Below are 18,221 nucleotides of genomic sequence, written 5' to 3' on the forward strand. Positions count from 1 at the left end.
CAGCCTGAGTGCTCACTGGAAGGACAGATCCTGAAGCTGAGGCTCCAATACTTTGGCCACCTCATGAGAAGAGAAGACTCCCTGGAAAAGACCCTGATGTTGGGAAAGATGGAGGCCATCTTTCCCAACATCAAGGTGTTTTCCAGGAAGAAAAGACCCTGATGTTGGGAAGATGGCCTCCATCTTTCCCAACATCAGGGTCTTTTCCAGGGTCTTTTCTGTTTTTTCTTCTTTTTTACTTTATTGTAATACTTTAAAAAATCTTAATAAATATCCTATAAAAAAAAGGAAAGATGGAGGCCACAAGGAGAAGGGGATGACAGAGGACGAGATGGTTGGACAGTGTTCTCGAAGCTACCAGCATGAGTTTGACTTTATTGCAGGAGGCAGTGGAGGACAGAGGTGCCTGGCGTGCTCTGGTCCATGGGGTCACGAAGAGTCGGACACGACTAAACGACTAAACAACAACAGGGTTGCACTGTAAGCCTACAATCACAAACACACTTACTAGGACAGGGATGGGTAATTGATGGGTCTGTTTTCCATTAATTCTGGTTCCAGCTGGACCTTACTAATAGCATGTAAAACCAGAGTAAGCTTAAAACTCTGCATCTCCCTGACAAAGCACAGCATTCTCTCTTAACCATTTTCTTCTTTTGTCCATTTCTACAGATAGAAACTGTGCAGTTGTCTACTGCACCTCCCGTCTCCCCCAGCTAGCATGGCTACCAGTCAGGGACAATGAGAGCTGTGTTCCATCAACACCTGGAGGGAAACATCGGCTTCTCTGAGTTAGAAGATTTCAGGACTCATCACTGCAGTAGGCAGTTTGCACATTCAATTAACGGAGAATGATAACCCTTCCCCGTCATAAATCCTTCATAAAGCATAGCTCTTACCTTTGTTCTGAAATGCTTCTCCAGGGATAGAAATATAACTCTGCCCTTCCAATGGGAAACGGTAGTGGGGCACGCTCAGGTGTAGAGGAGGCAGCTTGACCAAAGAGTAATCTGTGTAATAATGCAAGCACATGCAAAAACAATGATAAAGGGGAGGGGGGGCGACACAATTAATTACATTTACTTCTTAGATTGTTTTGTTTCATCCATCAATACTGCCTACATATCTTGCAGAAAACAGAGGAGGGGGAGGAGAGGTTTCAGGAGCTGGAAAGAAGACATGAAGGTGAGCTAGCCCAGAAGTAGACCAGGGGCACCCTTGTCCTGTTTTGACGTCTGAGGTAAAACAGGAAGGTGCTGCTACTGCTCACCCCCCACCCAAGCCCTTCCTCCTTCGTGGAACCCAGAAGCCACAGCTACTTCTTGCCCATGGACTATCTCGCCAGAGTGGTGCATGCTCTGGTTATCTCCCGCTTGGCCTACTGCAATGCGCTGTACGTGGGGCTACCTTTGAAGGTGATGCAGAAACTACAACTTAATCCAGAATGCGTCAGCTAGACTGGTGACTGGGAGTGGCCACTGAGACCACATAACACTGGTCCTAAAAGACCCACAGTGGCTCCCAGTATGTTTCCGGGCACAATTCAAAATGTTGGTGCTGACCTTTAAAGCCCTAGACGGCCTCGGCCCAGTATAGCTGAAGGAGCATCTCCACCCCCATCGTTTGCCCAGACACTGAGGTCCAGCGGCAAGGGCCTTCTGGCAGTTCCCTCACTGCAAGAAGTGAGGTTACAGGGAACCAGGCAGAGGGCCTTCTTGGTAGTGGCACCCGCCCTGTGGAATGCCCTCCCATCAGATGTCAAAGAAATAAACAACTACAGTGGTACCTCGGGTTAAGAACTTTGCTTCAGGATGAGAACAGAAATTGTGCAGTGGTGGCACGGCGGCGGCGGGAGGCCCCATTAGCTAAAGTGGTACCTGAGGTTAAGAACAGTTTCAGGTTAAGAACGGACCTCCAGAACAAATTAAGTTCTTAACCCGAGGCACCACTGTAGCTTCTTTTGTCCTTCCTGAATCCTCCAGCACATAATTTCATTACACATCCCCTGAGTTCTAGTATTGTCTCATGTAATACTAGAGTTCTGTGCACCAGCCCTTCCCAGAGGCAATAATATAAAATCAGAAGTCCCTGGATCCTAGTTCCCACACAGCTACCCATCCAAGAAAGATGTGTGTGCTAGAAACTAGTTTTTTCATGGTAGCAGAATTGGAGCTGCCTTACCATAGGATGTTTTTAAGCATGGGTTTAAAATAGTGTAAACCAATGCATGATAGGCCACCAACTAATCACTGCAATAACCATGTGAAACATAGAATATTTAGAAACCCACTTTTGGAGACCTGCAACCGAATCAAAAGGCATTGGTGAATATTCTTCCTTCCCTCCAATCCACTGTATAAACTCTTTTGTGATGGATGCAGTCTCCCCCCAGAGGGGAGGAAGAGGGGAGAAAGACTTCCTATTCCTTGTCACCAAGTGAGAAGCTGCAGACGCAGACATGTCATATTGCAATTATCCAGATTCTGGTTTCAGAACAGGTGTCTGTCCGTGTGCCAGATAAGCCTCACCTGCCACGGATGATGTGCCTTCGACTGTTATGGCTGATGGGCTTCCTCCAAGATTGCGGCCCACATGAAGCATTACACTGTCAATTGTGTCAACTAAGTCTTGAGCAATGGGTACAGTCTGAGAAGCAAACCAAAAAAGAGCCACGATTATGATTGTGTGGAGGAGCAAAGGGAACCTTATGTCGAATGTGGGACTGAGAGGCCAAGCACTCCTTGTTGAAGATAGGGCTGCACATAGCCTACCATAATTTGGGGTGCTGATCTGGTGCCCCTGGCAGCAGCGTTGCATGAGCTCACAGTGCCCAGCGCTGGCATGCCCGCAACGGAGGGGTGCGTGTACTGGGGAATCAGGGCACGGAGGGGTGCTCACCGCCAACACTGCCAGACTGACCCCGCACTGCATCAGAGCCAAGCAGGGCTGCACTGTGCTACCTGCCCATCTACACAGGTGGCAGCCAGGCCAGTTGATGCGGCACTTGGCAGGGGCAAACCAGCGTGGCCCATCCAGGTGCTCCTCTGAGTGTTGGTTCTTCTGGTGCCAGGGGAGGAGTACTGGGCCAGGCCGGGCTAGGGGTGCCTGCATGGGGGCGCATGTTTCGTGCCCCCTCAAAAATCCATGACTGGGGTCACAACCCCTCTGGCACTCCCACGCTAGGACCCTGGCACCTGATTGGGCCAATCTGACCCAAGACCACCTAGGGACCACCCACCCTGCATCCACCCCCAATTCAATTCAGGGTTTGGAATAATGTTTAATGATGATGCTGATGCATTAAGCCTAATTCATTATTTCACTAATTAAAAAATGATACGGATCAGAACATAGGAATCAGCTCCTAGGGGCAGAGGTCATACGTGTGGAGGAAAAACTTAGACATGTAGCAGGGTTTCCAAAAATAGACCAGAGGCCATATTTCATCCAGCAGAACTTTACTTGTGCTGAAGGCAAATGTAGCTTTATGGTGACAAATCCAATACATTCAGGATTGGCACAGTCCATAAAAATCCAGTTGCAGCACTTGCAAAACTTACAATCGTGTAACAAGACTAAACACTAAGCATACTATGTACAGAACAGCACACCAGAAGGAAAAGAGATTGAAAGAGAAAGAAAGTAAAACCCAGGTTCCTACTGACCTATATTTACAGCCAGCATGACCTTAATTGAAAGAGATAAGAGAACTAGTTCAAACCAGCTTCCCAGAAGGTATAACCCAAACAATCATAAAGCTTCTGCCTGCTTCTCTCACACAGAGAAGTTTCTAGTAGCTTTTAGAATCCTCTTGTATTAAGCAGAATAGGAAAGATCTCCACACATTAGATCGATACTTTCTGAACTGACACCCTTCACCCGCCCCCAATATTTGAGCCCCCAATGATGGGAATTGCCATTCAAATTGTGTGTGTGTGTGTAACATCATGTAATCGGTTATGTGGGGTGGGGCTTGTTGAGAATTTCCATTCCACCTTAAGGAGCAGACATGGGATTGTTACATGTCACATGTCTGTTTACATACCAGCACAGCTTGCTGGGAACTTCTGTTGTGTGTATAGCTTTTGCTTCTCTCTGCCTCCCTGAGAAGACCAAGAGAGAGATGACATGTTTCTTTGTCCTGATTTATGATTAATAAATCCGTAGTTGTAGTATGCTTCCACAAGCCTCACGCCTATTCTGCGTGCACAGTTTGTGTGCGCAGTTCGCTCGGCTGATATAGTGTGCCCTGGCTTTGAAGCCTGGGTCACTGATTTACATCAGAGCAGAGGCCGGTGGGTCTTTAATGGGTCTTCGCAACAGGATGGCTGCGACCCTCTGCATGCCAACAGTGCTTACCTGAGACCCCCCCCAAAAAAAAATATTTTATTCAGGTTGGCACCCTTGGATCAGAAATAGACTAGTCCATCTGCCCCTAGTGTGCATGGGTCATCACAGATCAAACACCAGCAAGCAAAGTTCCATATCACCTGTAACACTAAGCACATACCATACTTTTCGCTCCATTGGACGCAGTTTTTCCCCTCCAAAAACTGAGGGGAAATGTGTGTGCGTCCTATGGAGCGAATGCAGGCTTGTGCCATAGCCGCGCGCAACCCCTCCGGCAGGGAGGCTACGGGGCTATTGCTTCTTTAGCCCTGTGCAGCCTCTCCCAGCAGGGAGAGATTGCGCAGGGCTAAAGAGGAAGCCAAAGCAGCCAGCGGGATCCATCCTGCTCGCTGCCTTGGCTTGTTCCATAGCCGCGTGCAACCCCTCCGGCAGGGAGAGGTTGTGTGCAGCCTGTACGCTGCTCTTTGGGGCTGGGGGGGTTTAAGATTTTTTAAATTGATTTCCCCGTCTAAAAATTAGGTGCGCCCTATGGTACGGTGCACCCTATGGTGCGAAAAATACGGTAGTCCAAATCCCATGGACAAAGGAAAAAGCAGAATGGGAGAGGCAGTTTGGAGAAGAAATGTGTGGGCAGTTGAGCAAATGAAGGATCCCTTCCCTTTTACCACATCACAATTAAATATATATATATATTAGGGGAAGAAAAGTGGCAAGTTGGTTGCAGGTTTGCAGCTGATGTGTAGCAAGGCATTACCTGTGACATTTCATTCCAGCCGTGAAACGCAAGCACACCTTCCACAGTTTTAAAGAAGACCTGCAAACAAATAAACCCAGGTCATTTCGTTACAATATCAAAACCCTCTGCCTCCATCTCCTCCATCCCCCAGGAAGTAGCATTTGAGTCAGGGCACCCCAGGTGCATATTCACTCTAAAATAATAGACACAAATCCATGCAAGTCACAGAGAACCACTTGTGGTCATTAAATATTGTACAATAATATTTTAAAGCAGAAGGGTATTTATGGACTCTAACAGGACAATAAAACTACAATTACATTAGCATCCATTTAGCCCCCTGCTCAAGATATTAAAACCAATGTACAAAAGCAAAATGATTGAAACTGACTAAACCTTGGAGGGGTTAAGGCAGCAGAGGGGAAATGCTTGTAGAATATATATATATTCTTGTGTGTGTGTATGTGTGTGTGAGTGAACATCAGTCGCCAGACGGAATCTTTAGAACAGGGGGTATCTACAGAAATTGTTTCAATAGAAAACGAAAGGGACCCATCTCTGCAACAGTTTATCACAGTTTCCTTCTCCCATTTCAGCGCTGCATTAATTCAGTTGGTTTATACATTTCCACTGCAGAGCACGTTTTCATTAGCTGTAGCTCAGCGGTAGAGCAGATGTCTTGGACCAGAAGTTGGAGGGAGGAAAGCGGAGTGGCAGACAAAAGTGATGGTTCAACATGTTTTGGACACCACTGGTATCTCTCCAACGAAATTCAGAGATTCAACATTTAATAATAATAATAATTTTTTATTTATACCCTGCCCTTCCCAGTTCAGGAAACCGGGCTCAGAGTGGCTAACAACAAATTTAAAACACTTAATTGATGCTACAAAAAAAAGCATAAAATACGGTATAAAGTGTAAATAACAATAAAATCAAAATCAACTTAGGGGGGAAGTCCATCCAATAAACATTAGATGATCACCAGGGCTAGCTGGCTAAATTAGTCCCACTTGGGCCAGCAAGGAGGCCAGGGGAGAATTAGCTGTGGGATCTCAGAGTGGGTAATCTTCACAAAAAGGGGAGGGTGAGAGAAGGAAGGGGAACAAAAGATCAAGCCAGGTTCAAATTGAAAGCCAAGTGGAATAGTTCTGTCTTACAAGCCCTGTGGAAGGAAGTTAAATCCTGCAGGGCCGTGGTCTCATGGGACAGAGCATTCCACCAGGTCGGAGCCATCACTGAGAAGGCCCTAGCCCTGGTGGAGGATAGTCTGACTTCCTTAGGGCCCGGGACCTCTAAACTATGATTATTCCTGGACCTTAAGGTCCTCTGCAGGGCATACCAGGAGAGGCGGTCCCGTAAGTACAAGGGCCTTAAGCCACAAAGGGCTTTAAAGGTCAAAACCAGCACCTTAAACCTGACCTGATACTCCACCGGGAGCCAGTGCAACTGGTAAAGCACTGGGTGAATATGCTCCCATGGCGGGGACCCCGTGAGGAGCCTCGCTGCTGCATTCTGCACCCGCTGAAGTTTCTGGGACAGCTTCAAGGGCAGCCCCGCGTAGAGCGAATTACAGTAGTCAAGCCTGGAGGTGCCCGTCGCATGGATCACTGTGGCCAGGTCGGAGTGGGAAAGGTAAGGGAGGCACTGCCTCTTCTTTTCCCACTTCCAATTCCTTTTTGGAATTCCCGTTTTTGTTACAAATGCTTTGCACGCCAAAGGTCCCAGGATCAAGCCCTCGCATCTCCAGTTAGGGCTGTTCCCTGTCTCAGATCCTGGAGAGCCGCTGTCAGTCAGTGTAGGCAGTACTGAGCTAGATGGATCAATTGATCTGTCTCAATCTAAGGCAGTTTCCTCTGTCCCTAACCTACTCTAAGGGCTGCAAAGGTAAAGGTAAAGGGTAAAGGGACCCCTGACCATTAGGTCCAGTCGTGACCAATACTGGGGTTGCAGTACTCATCTCGCTTTACTGGCCGAAGGAGCCGGCGTACAGCTTCCAGGTCATGTGGCCAGCATGACTAAGCTGCTTCTGGCAAACCAGAGCAGTGCACAGAAACGCCGTTTACCTTCCCGCTGGAGCGGTACCTATTTATCTACTTGCACTTTGACGTGCTTTCGAACTGCTAGGTTGGCAGGAGCAGGGACCGAGCAACGGGAGCTCACCCCGTCGCGGGGATTCGAACCACCGACCTTCTGATTGGCAAGCCCTAGGCTCTGTGGTTTAAACCACAGCGCCACTCGCGTCCCAAATGTATGCGTAATTCCTGGGAGTGCGCTCCATAGAACCCAATAGGTATTACTTCTCAGCACATATGTGTAGGATTAAGAATGGGTCTGTTGTTGTCAGTGTTTTGCATTAACAATGTCTGCAGCCAGCAGCAAGTTTTCAATAAAGATTTTATGTGATCTTGTACCAGAACTGCTGTTGTTTTTTTAAGCAGTATTACAAGGAGATAACAAATATAGATTTTGTTTTCTGCAAAAGTATTTAATGCTCCACCTCACCAAATAAATACAGTAACCAAAGGACAGTTCCACCATATATGCATGTAAGCACTTTATGTGATTACTGTATTTTTCCGTGTATAAGACGATATTTTTTCCTTAGAAATAATAGGCAAAAATTGTGGTTCGTCTTATACACAGATAGCAGCGGGGGGACGGGCGATTGGTGGCAGCAGCCAGCAGGAGATTGTCAGCAGCGATTGGATGTGTGATTGGTTGCTGTGGCAAGGCCTGCTGCCGATTGGCCGTGGCTGTGGCAATTGGGCGGGCTATTTAAGGCAGCATCAAGGCATGCATGCAATCAGCTATGGTTGCATTGAGTGTGCAGGTGGTCTTTAGGCAGCGAGCGTACAGACGATTGGTGGCTGCAGCGATGCATGTGATTTGCAGTGGCAGGCAGGCTGTAGAGCAATTGGCAGCGGTGACCCCCCCCCCCAAGAAAAGCTCAAGAACTCTGAGGAATCCCCCCCCAAAAAAAAATTGTTGTAGTCCAAAAAATAGGGGCCATCTCATACATGGAAAAATACTGTAGTTTTTAATTCCTTTTAGGGTTTTTATGGTGTAAGATACCATTTATGCAAAAGTGTACATCATATCTCTGTGATTAAAGGATATAACCTGCAATCCTTTGTAAATTTACCTGGGAGCAAGGCCCAGTAAATACAGTGGAACTGCATTCACATGCACACCTACTTCAGAGTAAACCCCATGGGACACAGTAGGACTTGCTTCCAAGCAGACATGCAAAAGACTGCACATTAAATCCCATTCAGTTCAGTGGAACATGCTCCCAAGCAGAGATACAGATAAACCAGATTGGGGTGAGGAGCTTCAGGCCTGGGTGTCAAATGTAGCCCACCAGGCTTCTCTGTCTGTTCAGAAACCACCCTACGGTACAGAGGTAAAAATTACATTCATTGCTCTACCTACTTTTGCCTGTGGCCCTGCCCACCCAGGAGGGAATGTAGCCCAAAGGCACAAACAGATCCCCCACCTCGGCAGTAGATTATCCTTCCCACTGAGAATTTCAGGCACTCTACCCCAGTTCCTATGGGACTCCGGTGAGGTTGACCTGCAGAACCGACACTGTTAGGAAATCAATATTTTAGTGCACAAGCACTCTACACTTTGGAATTCCCTGCCTGTTGATGTCAGGCAGACACCTGTATCTGTACTTTTTCACTGCTTAAAATATTTGTATTTAGGCAAACCTGTCTTTTATCGATAATTTTAATGTTCTCTTTTATTTTCTTGTAAACCACTTTGAGGTTTTAACTGCCAAACAACATATAATTTTTTGTTAAAAATATCCTGGCATTCCTGACATTTAGAAGTTGACATGTGTTTTAAGCTGGCTGTTGATTTTAATTAGTTTTGAATGCTTTTTAATACATGTTTCTCTTTTGTCTTGATAGCATGAATGTTTTCATCTTCTTTGGTTTTGTAAACCACTTAAGAGTCTATTTTTTTACAATCAATGTTGTGAAATGAGCAAGTAATAAATAAAAGTACAGTGGTACCTCAGGAAGCGAACGGGATCCATTCCGGAGTCCCGTTCTCATCCTGAAGCGAATGCAACCTGCGACTGCGCATCTGCGCGTATGCGGGTCACGATTCGCTGCTTCTGCGCATACACGTGACATCATTTTGAGCGCATGCATGAGCGGCGAAACCCGGAAGTAATGCGTTCCATTATTTCTGGGTCACCGCAGAGCACAACTCGAAAGCTTTCAACCTGAAGCGTATTCAACTTGAGGTATGACTGTATAAAAGCACCCCTCCTCCTATGTCACAATCTGGCTTTTCCTCCCCATCCCACACAGTGGCTAAAGACACAGAACACAGAAGTCTCGGGTTAGAAAGACCCCAAGGGTCATCTATTCCAACCCCCTGCAATTCAGGATTCAAAGCTCAATCACATGAATAATATTACATCCACTCTGGCTATATGAGAATAAAATTCAAATGGAAATTGGGGGACTAATAGTCATTTTATTTTCCTTTTTGTCTGAGCAAACAATCTGTGTCTCTGCTACGCATGGGTTTAGCAGGACAATCGCTGTCAAAATCACAGCTGATTACCGTCACAGCCAGAGCTCCAGCCAGCAGCGCTAAAAGGGGAATAATCCGCCCGCTGCTGAAATCAGTGCCAGAGTTTTGTTAGCAGAGAGCAACTTCTCGACTCTGTCAAGCTCAAAATCCTCCAGGCATTGCTGCCCATGGTGCACAAAGCAAAGAGGGAGCGCAGAAGCCCTTTAGCTCAGCTACATAATGGGTCTGGGGCAGAAAAATCCAGGGAAGTCAGCACAAATTCTCTCTGAGCCGTAGGAAGTGCTAAATGGCCTGTGAGTAAAGATGGGCAAGGGAGAGAAACTCAATTTTGTTTGCCTTTTAGCGAGATACTACCTGGTTCGCACTTCTCAAACCAATAAGCAAACAGAACTTGGTTATCTTTAGGTGTACTACTTCTAAACGAAATTTAGCTCTCTTTATGTGCTCTTCTCCAAAGTTTGTTCTCCACCCAAACCATGTGCACAAAAATGCATATATCCGTAAAAACGAAGCACAAACTAATTATATTACAGGGAAATACTTGCAAATAAAGGGTACATTGGTCAAACAAGTTTGAGGTACTTGCCACCTTGTCATTTTATCCTCACAACATTGTTTTCAGTGTACAGGCACTGCCTCAGTCCCTATGGCCAACTCTACAAATGGCCTTATTTGTTTAATAAAGAGATGGAGAGTTGAAAGAAATTTACTCAATAAATTCACTAACAGGTGAAGGAGATTCACCTCAGTCAATTGGTAAAGTATCTCATTAAGTTGAAGAAGTGAAGAAAGTTTACCTCAGTAAGGTTGAAGGCCGTATTTGCCGTGAGTGACTCATCGGGTAAGGCACGGGAAATGTTTCCTAAATAGTCCAACATGGTATATGGCCTGTGAAAGTTTCCTCTCTCCTCTGTAAGGTTAATTATTATGGGCTGGTATGCATTTCTGGACAGCTAAAAGGGTGACACAAAAAGCATATATTAGAACTTTCTGCTCCTCATCTCCCTAGGTCACGGAAATGAATGGTTGTTTTTGTTCAACATAAGACTTTCTGAATACTACAACCCAAAATGGTCAGAAGTGGTGGGTGTCTACTCTAACATCGGAATCTTAGAGAGATAAATTTAGAGAATACCATATTTTTCCATGTATAAGACTAGGGTTTTTTCCTTAAAAAATTATGTCAAAAATTAGGGGGCATCTTATACTCTAGGCCATCTCCCCCCAATTCTTAAATCTGATTCGCAAAAAAATTGGTGTGTTTTATAGACAGAAAAATATGGTATTTTGTTTTATTTCAGAAACTTTCCATTTCACTTTTTGGCCCCTGAATGGGCTCTCAAGGAAGCTTCCGAGTTAAACACACAAAATAATGATGGAAATATGTTTTCATGGGTCATTTTGCTGCTGCAACTTTCTCCCTGATCTTCCCTCGTCACGACCTTTTCCCTCTGTCCCAGCCCCCAATGTCCAAAACTTTCTCCATTCTTGTCATTCTGATCCTGTGGAAGCTCTTAATCATTACTGTGGGAGCTCTTCACAACCCAACTGTACAAGAGGGTTGGGAAGTCTCAGTCTCAAGAGCTATGTCTGGCCCTCCCAAGACTCTCTATATGGCCCTTGAGACTCTTCCCAAGCCACACCCCATCCCCACAAGCCACTCCCCCTTGAGTGTTTTGGGCCTGCCTGAAATGTGCCATTAAATTCTTGCCGCCTGGACGGAAGACAGAGTAGGGTGTGTGCAGAAACTATTTTACTATACAGTGGTACCTCTGGTTGCGAACGGGATCCATTCCGGAGGCCCATTCACAACATGAAAAGAGTGCAACCTGCAGCGACAAATCTGTGCACGTGCGGGTTGCGATTCACCACTTCTGTGCATGCACGTGGCATCATTTTGCACGTCTGCGCATGTGCGAGCGGCGAAACCCAGAAGTAACCCTTTCTGGTACTTCCAGGTCACTGTGGGACGTATCCTGAAAGAACGTAACATGAAGCGGACATAACATGAGGTATGACTGTACAGAGGTAAAATTGCTCCTCTCCTTGCTTGCCAAGAAGGAAGATGGAGAATGTGTGGTTTGTGTGAAGTGCCCTCCAGCTCCCATCAGGCCCAGTCTGGAGAGCCAGTGTGGTGTAGTGGTTAGGAGCGGTAGTCTCGTAATCTGGGGAACTGGGTTCGCGTCTCCGCTCCTCCACATGCAGCTGCTGGGTGACCTTGGGCCAGTCAAACTTCTTTGAAGTCTCTCAGCCCCACTCATCTCACAGAGTGTTTGTTGTGGGGGAAGAAGGGAAAGGAGAATGTTAGCCGCTTTGAGACTCCTGAAGGGGGGTGAAAGGCGGGATATCAAATCCAAACTCTTCTTCTTCTTCAGTCAACGTGGCCTGTCGGAGTGTTGTGGGTATCAAGGAGTGCTAATTGGGAATGCTGTGCTAATTGGGAATGCTGACTCAGCAGCATGTGATGACTAAGCATCATGAGACATGGGGCGTTGCCTAATGGATCCATTGCCAGCTAGTATAAAGAGTCTTGGTTGACTTCAGTTGGTAGGGGTATAGAAGAGGTGATGGCTTCTCCCCTGAATGTAATTCTACCTGTATGCTGTGTATACAACAATACTACTTTACGATGCTGCAAGACTGCAACTGAATAGAGCCTTAATGGTCAAGGATGATGGTCTACCCAGCCTAGCAATCAGTTTCCAAGAGTGACCAGCCAAATGTCTCCAGGTACTCACAAGTAGCGCATGCAGGTTAAGTTGGCTAACCCTGGGACCCACCACATGGTATGGAGGCCCTGTTTAGCTACCATGGCTTTCCCCCTAAAAATTATCCATTACATGCCACACCATAGAAAGACCCTCCAAAACATTTTGAGGAGCAGTGGTGGAATTTAGTCTGAGCACATGCCGGCACAACGAGAAGAACCTTTCACCGTGGATTTCAGCCTGTTAAATTGCAGCTCACCGCAGTGAAACATTCCTGACAACTAGCAAGCAGTAAGTGGGAAAGCTTTTAAGGAAAACAAAACAAAACACACATCAGACACGTTTCACCCATATACTGAGCGAAAATTGCTTTCCTTCCCATTCAGGCTAAACATGCTTGATAACAGCTGCATCAAAATCCCATTAGTTTTTCGTCTTGTTCATTTTGAGACTTGCGGGGTGAAAGCCGAATTCTGATGGAAGGGAAAGCACTCTAGCAACAGACTTACTTGTGCTGGGAGTTATAAACTGAAAACTTTGCCTCCAACTATTTTATTCCATATTCTTGTAATGTATAGATAATAAACTTAAGAATTTTTCTCTGAAGAAAATTAAGGAAACAAAGTACAATAACATGATACTGTGTAAAAAATAACAAATGAGATTCAGTTTTTTGAGAACAATTGGAAGTTTATTTTATCTTCCTTATCTTTATTCTTTCTTTTCTTTCTTTTTTCCTTCTCTATTTTTCATTGTTGGTTTTTTCCTTTTTTCTGTGTAGTGTACGTGCATAAATTGTAACATGGTAAATTGCTGTGTAAATATGTGTTAAATGTTGAATGTTTAAAAGATAGATAGATAGATAGATAGATAGATAGATAGATAGATGATAATAGATGATAGATGATAGATGATAGATAGATATAGATAGATAGATGATAGATAGATAGATGAACCAGGGGCAGCATCACGGGTTGGCATCGCTGGGTATTTGCTGAGGTCCATAGTCCTGCAGGGGTCTCTCTGCTGCTGGCTCCTCCTACCTTGCTGTCACTGCCTATTCAGCTATTCTATCCAACAGGCAGAGACCTGAAAAAAGGAAATGGGGTGTCTGCCTCCTCTCACTTTGCAATCTTCAGCCTCATCTACAGCTGGGCCAGCCCGCCCATGAGACAGGATGAGGTTGTTGCCTCGGGCGGCAGGAGTGACAGGGGCCGCAGATGAGGACTCCAAAATGCTGCTGCAGATATCAAGTGAATCCAGAAAATGATTAGAGTGAAAGGAGAGTAAAGTTAAGATAGAAGAAGAGATTAAAGAAATAATGAAATGCGTTTAAGCTAGTTGGAAAAATAAAGTAGCGTAACAAGAACGGCTGGAAGTCAAGTCACTTGGTCCGTGTGGGGTAGGTGTGTAGGTATGTTGATATGTACAGTATAGGAAGGTATTATATAGAGTAATGTAAAGGTAAAGGTGATGGCAGAAAGTGAGGAGGAATTAAAGAACCTTTTATTAAGGGTGAAAGAGGAGAGCGCAAAATATGGTCTGAAGCTGAACATCAAAAAAACGAAGATCATGGCCACTGGTCCCATCACCTCCTGGCAAATAGATGGGGAAGAAATGGAGGCAGTGAGAGATTTTACTTTCTTGGGCTCCATGATCACTGCAGATGGTGACAGCAGCCACGAAATTAAAAGACGCCTGCTTCTTGGGAGAAAGGCAATGACAGGCCTAGACAGCATCTTGAGAAGTAGAGACATCACCTTGCCAACAAAGGTCCGTATAGTTAAAGCTATGGTTTTCCCAATAGTGATGTATGGAAGTGAGAGCTGGACCATAAAGAAGGCTGATCGCCGAAGAATTGATGCTTTTGAATTATGGTGCTGGAGAAGACTCTTGAGAGCCCCATGGACTGCAAGAAGATCAAACACATCCATTCTTAAGGAAATCAGCCCTGAGTGCTCACTGGAAGGACAGATCGTGAAGCTGAGGCTCCAGTACTTTGGCCACCTCATGAGAAGAGAAGACTCCCTGGAGAAGACACTGATGCTGGAAAAGATGGAGGGCACAAGGAGAAGGGGGCGACAGAGGACGAGATGGTTGGGTAGTGTTTTTGAGGTTACCAGCATGAGTTTGACCAAACTGCGGGAGGTAGTGGAGGACAGAGGTGCCTGGCGTGCTCTGGTCCATGGGGTCACGAAGAGTCGGACACGACTAAACGACTAAACAACAACAACAAAGGTAAAGGTAAAGGGACCCCTGACCATTAGGTCCAGTTGTGACCGACTCTGGGGTTGCGGCGCTCATCTCGCTTTACTGGCAGAGGGAGCCAGCGTACAGCTTTCAGGTCATGTGGTCAGCATGACAAAGCTGCTTTGGCGAACCAGAGCAGCGCACGGAAACGCCGTTTACCTTCCTGCCGGAGTGGTACCTATTTATCTACTTGTACTTTGACGTGCTTTCGAACTGCTAGGTTGGCAGGAGCAGGGACCGAGCAACGGGTATGTAGGTATGTTTTATTTTATGCAAATAAAGTAGTGTGTTATGTACGTGTATTATATAATTGTGTAAATGTATATGTATGTGTTTTATATGTTAATAAAATAAAATTTAAAAGAAGGCTGCTGCCACAGTAGCAGGGACAGCTGCAGTGCGCTTCTTGCAAACCAGATCTGCTGTCACCCCAAAAACCTCTTGAAAAATAGGAGATGCTGCTGGTCTGTGTCCACAACTAGGGAGGAAATGGCAGGGGCTGCCCTTCTTTCCTGGCAGGGGTGGAGGACCCCATTTTGTGGTTGGCCTCAGGTGCCAAAGTATCTTGAGCCAGCCCTGATCTGCACTATACATACCGCTTTGAACAGCCACGGTTTCCCCCAAAACACCCTGGGAGCTGCAGCTTCGTAATGGTGCTGAGAGTTGTCAGGAGTCCCCTGTTCCCCTCCCAGAGCTACTATTCCAGAGTGGTTTAACAGTCAATCCCTTTTCCTATATACAACTCAGAGGAAAGAGATCCAGGAATGTGCCTACCATCGGAAGGGTTGCAGTTCCCTGCCATCCCCACGGAGATGCCGAAGAAAACAAAGACTGGTCACCTAGAAACGAAAGAAAATATTAGATATAAATTGCTCCTGTGCCTTAAAATCGCTGCAGTACCTGATGTAAGATTGGACGGGGGGTGGGGGAGAGAAAACTCAAAACAACCTAACACAATCCTGCAAAGAGATTGAAAGTGCTGCCTGCCTGCGTGCCCTCCTTAACATGCAGAATAAACAGATGGGCAATGCAAACAGAGCTTCTTCGCTACCCAGGTATCTGCAAGAGAACTTCCTCTGCCCTATGCATTCAGTTCTTCAAATGGGTCCCGCTTTTAGCTGAGACATAACACTGGCTCCCTGTACTCTGCAGTTTGTAAATCAGGGACAAACTACACGAGATACCCTTCACACAATGAGCCATTGCGACAATGGCTTTCAAAGCTTTAATGGTAGTTGCGAGGTCTCCAGTTCAAATGTGGATGGGGTACAGAGTTATTATTCTGATAATATATCAAGTTTCTATACTGTCCTTCATCTGAGGAGCACAGGGTGGTATACAATTCAGAAACACAAAAATATATACCATGGAAACAAACAAAAACAATACCTCCCCCCCCAAAAAAAATTAAAAGGCCATCAATTGTTTAATCAGCCAAAGGCCTGGGAGTAGAGGAATGTTTTTGCTTGGCACCTAATAGTGTGTAACAACAGCACCAGGCAAGTCTCCCTGGGGCATCTGGCTTGTGTGCAGAAGGTTGCAGGTTCAATCCTTGGCAGCTCCAGAAAGGGCTGGGAATATCCCTTGTCTGGAGTCCTGGAGATCAGTTGTGAGTGAGTGTAAACAATGTTGAGTGAGATGGACCATGCATCTGACTAAGGCAGCTTCCTATGGGAAGTGAGGAGGGGGGTCACCAGGCATTTGCCCCTCTGGTGTGGTCCTGATCCACTTCCCCAACCTGAGACCTTGCTGCTCACACTGCAAGAAAAGCTTCCATGACAACGTATCGTGTGGTTGGGGGGGTCTCACCTAATTTGGCTTTCCACAACCAATGCACTTCGTTCCTCAGGAGCAGGTTTCCTCAACCTCGGCCCTCCAGATGTTTTTGGTCTACAACTCCCATGATCCCTAGCTAGCAGGACCAGTGCTCAGGGATGATGGGAATTGTAGTCTCAAAACATCTGGAGGGTCTAGTTTGAGGAAGCCTGTTAAGGAGGGAGCACTTCCTCCTCCTGACACCAACCCCTCCCCCCATTCCACCGGTGCAAATTCTCTTCTGCATACCCTTATTTTTAAAAAAGAAAAGGCACTGGGGTTTTTCCCCCCACGTTCTTTATTTCTGAACAACACACTGTGTAAAGTGGGTGAAGCTGGGGTGTGGAATTCAAAGGAGTGGGGATTGTGAGAGGAGAAAACAGGGGGGGGGGAATAATAAAAGGATTGAGTGGTATTTGAGGGAATTATGTAAGCAATGATACACGTAAGTAATCCAGTTCTGTTTGTTGAATCGAGTAGTATTAAAAGCCATCTGTAAATACCTGCGCAGGCAAACCAACTGTTCTAGGAAGTATTTTCTTGGCATAGTCTTTTAAACATAATCTCCTAAGGGATAGGGCCATAGCTCAGAACCACAGTGCATGCTTTGCATGCAGATGGTCCCAGGTTCAATACCTGACGACATCTCCATTTAAAAGCAGCCTGCGGCAGATAATGGGAATGAACTTCTTTCCTGAGACACCCTGGAGAGACACTGCCAGTTAGGGTGGACAATATGGGGCTGGGTGGATAAATACCCTGACCCAGTGGCAGCTGGTGCCCACTGGGGCTGGTGGGATGGAATGCAGGAAGCCCAAACAGCAAGCAGAGCCAGAGACAATGACAGGCAGAGTCAACAAGTCCAAATGTTGCCCCTGCTCCTCCTCCCTAAGCAAGCAATCCTGAAGCTAGGCAGGAGGAAACTGACAAGCAGTTCCGCCTCTGGGGACCAGTTGCGTACCTTCCAACACAATGGTCTGGAAGACCACCTTCTGGGTCTGCACTCCCATGTGAGTCAAGTGCCCCACACCAGATCGTGGCCCCAAAATAAGGGTTTTTTCTGGGCACAGAACCCCAAAACCTGTGTTTTTGGGTGCTGTGCCCAAAATCGCACGAGATTGTGGCAGCCATTTTGGACACTGTCCACTCACAGGGGGGAAAACAGGATGATCCGGGGTTTTTCCAGGGCAGTTGACAAGTATGTCAGCTGTAAGCAAGCAAACAGGCAGGTGTGGGCTAGCTGAGAGCCTGGAGTTGATGGGAAAGTTCCTTGTCCACTCTAATGAACCAGCTTCTACTGGCCTGACCTGATGTGTGTTATCTGTCTCATGAATAAAAATAATAAAAAGGCCATGTACAGTAACTACGGGTGCCTTCTCTTTTCCACTTTGGAGGTGTCAATTACCTCTTGTCAATCTTAAAGTTTGGTGCTTTATCATCAATGAAACAATCTATGGCAGCCCACCCCAGTTTGGTGCCTTCCAGAAATTATTGTATTATGACTCCCATCATCCCTGACCATCAATCATGCTGGCTGAACTGGTTGGTTGGTTGGTTGGTTGGTTTGATTGATATCTGGTGGGAGTTTGAGTCCAAAAATTACTGGAGGGTACCATGCTGTGGATGGCTGATTTCATTCAACATGCACTCATTATCATTTTGCAACATGCAACATTCTCACTTTGTCTAGAGTTTGCAAAGCCCTAGTTAATGGGGAAGGGACGTCCCCTGCAAGGTCATAGAGAACATTGGTACATCTCTTCTGGATTGCATGCAATCTTTTCTAGGAGGAAAAAACGGACCAT

At 46.1% G+C, this 18,221-nt stretch overlaps 1 protein-coding gene across 2 annotated transcripts in view; it reads right to left on the reverse strand.

The window, feature by feature from the left end:
• ADGRD1 (adhesion G protein-coupled receptor D1) overlaps window positions 1-18,221 on the reverse strand; it is a 286,097-nt gene that overhangs the window by 235,860 nt on the left and 32,016 nt on the right. For both annotated transcript variants that reach the window (XM_053368984.1, XM_053368983.1), the window contains 5 exons: window positions 15,376-15,440; window positions 10,441-10,596; window positions 5,105-5,164; window positions 2,529-2,646; window positions 900-1,010 (listed from right to left, as the gene is read on the reverse strand). In XM_053368984.1, coding sequence (XP_053224959.1) covers window positions 900-1,010; window positions 2,529-2,646; window positions 5,105-5,164; window positions 10,441-10,596; window positions 15,376-15,440 — 510 coding nt within the window. The remainder of the gene's footprint in view (window positions 1-899; window positions 1,011-2,528; window positions 2,647-5,104; window positions 5,165-10,440; window positions 10,597-15,375; window positions 15,441-18,221) is intronic.

Source organism: Podarcis raffonei, chromosome 16 (genome assembly GCF_027172205.1).
Source record: "Podarcis raffonei isolate rPodRaf1 chromosome 16, rPodRaf1.pri, whole genome shotgun sequence".
NCBI classification, from domain to species: domain Eukaryota; kingdom Metazoa; phylum Chordata; class Lepidosauria; order Squamata; family Lacertidae; genus Podarcis; species Podarcis raffonei.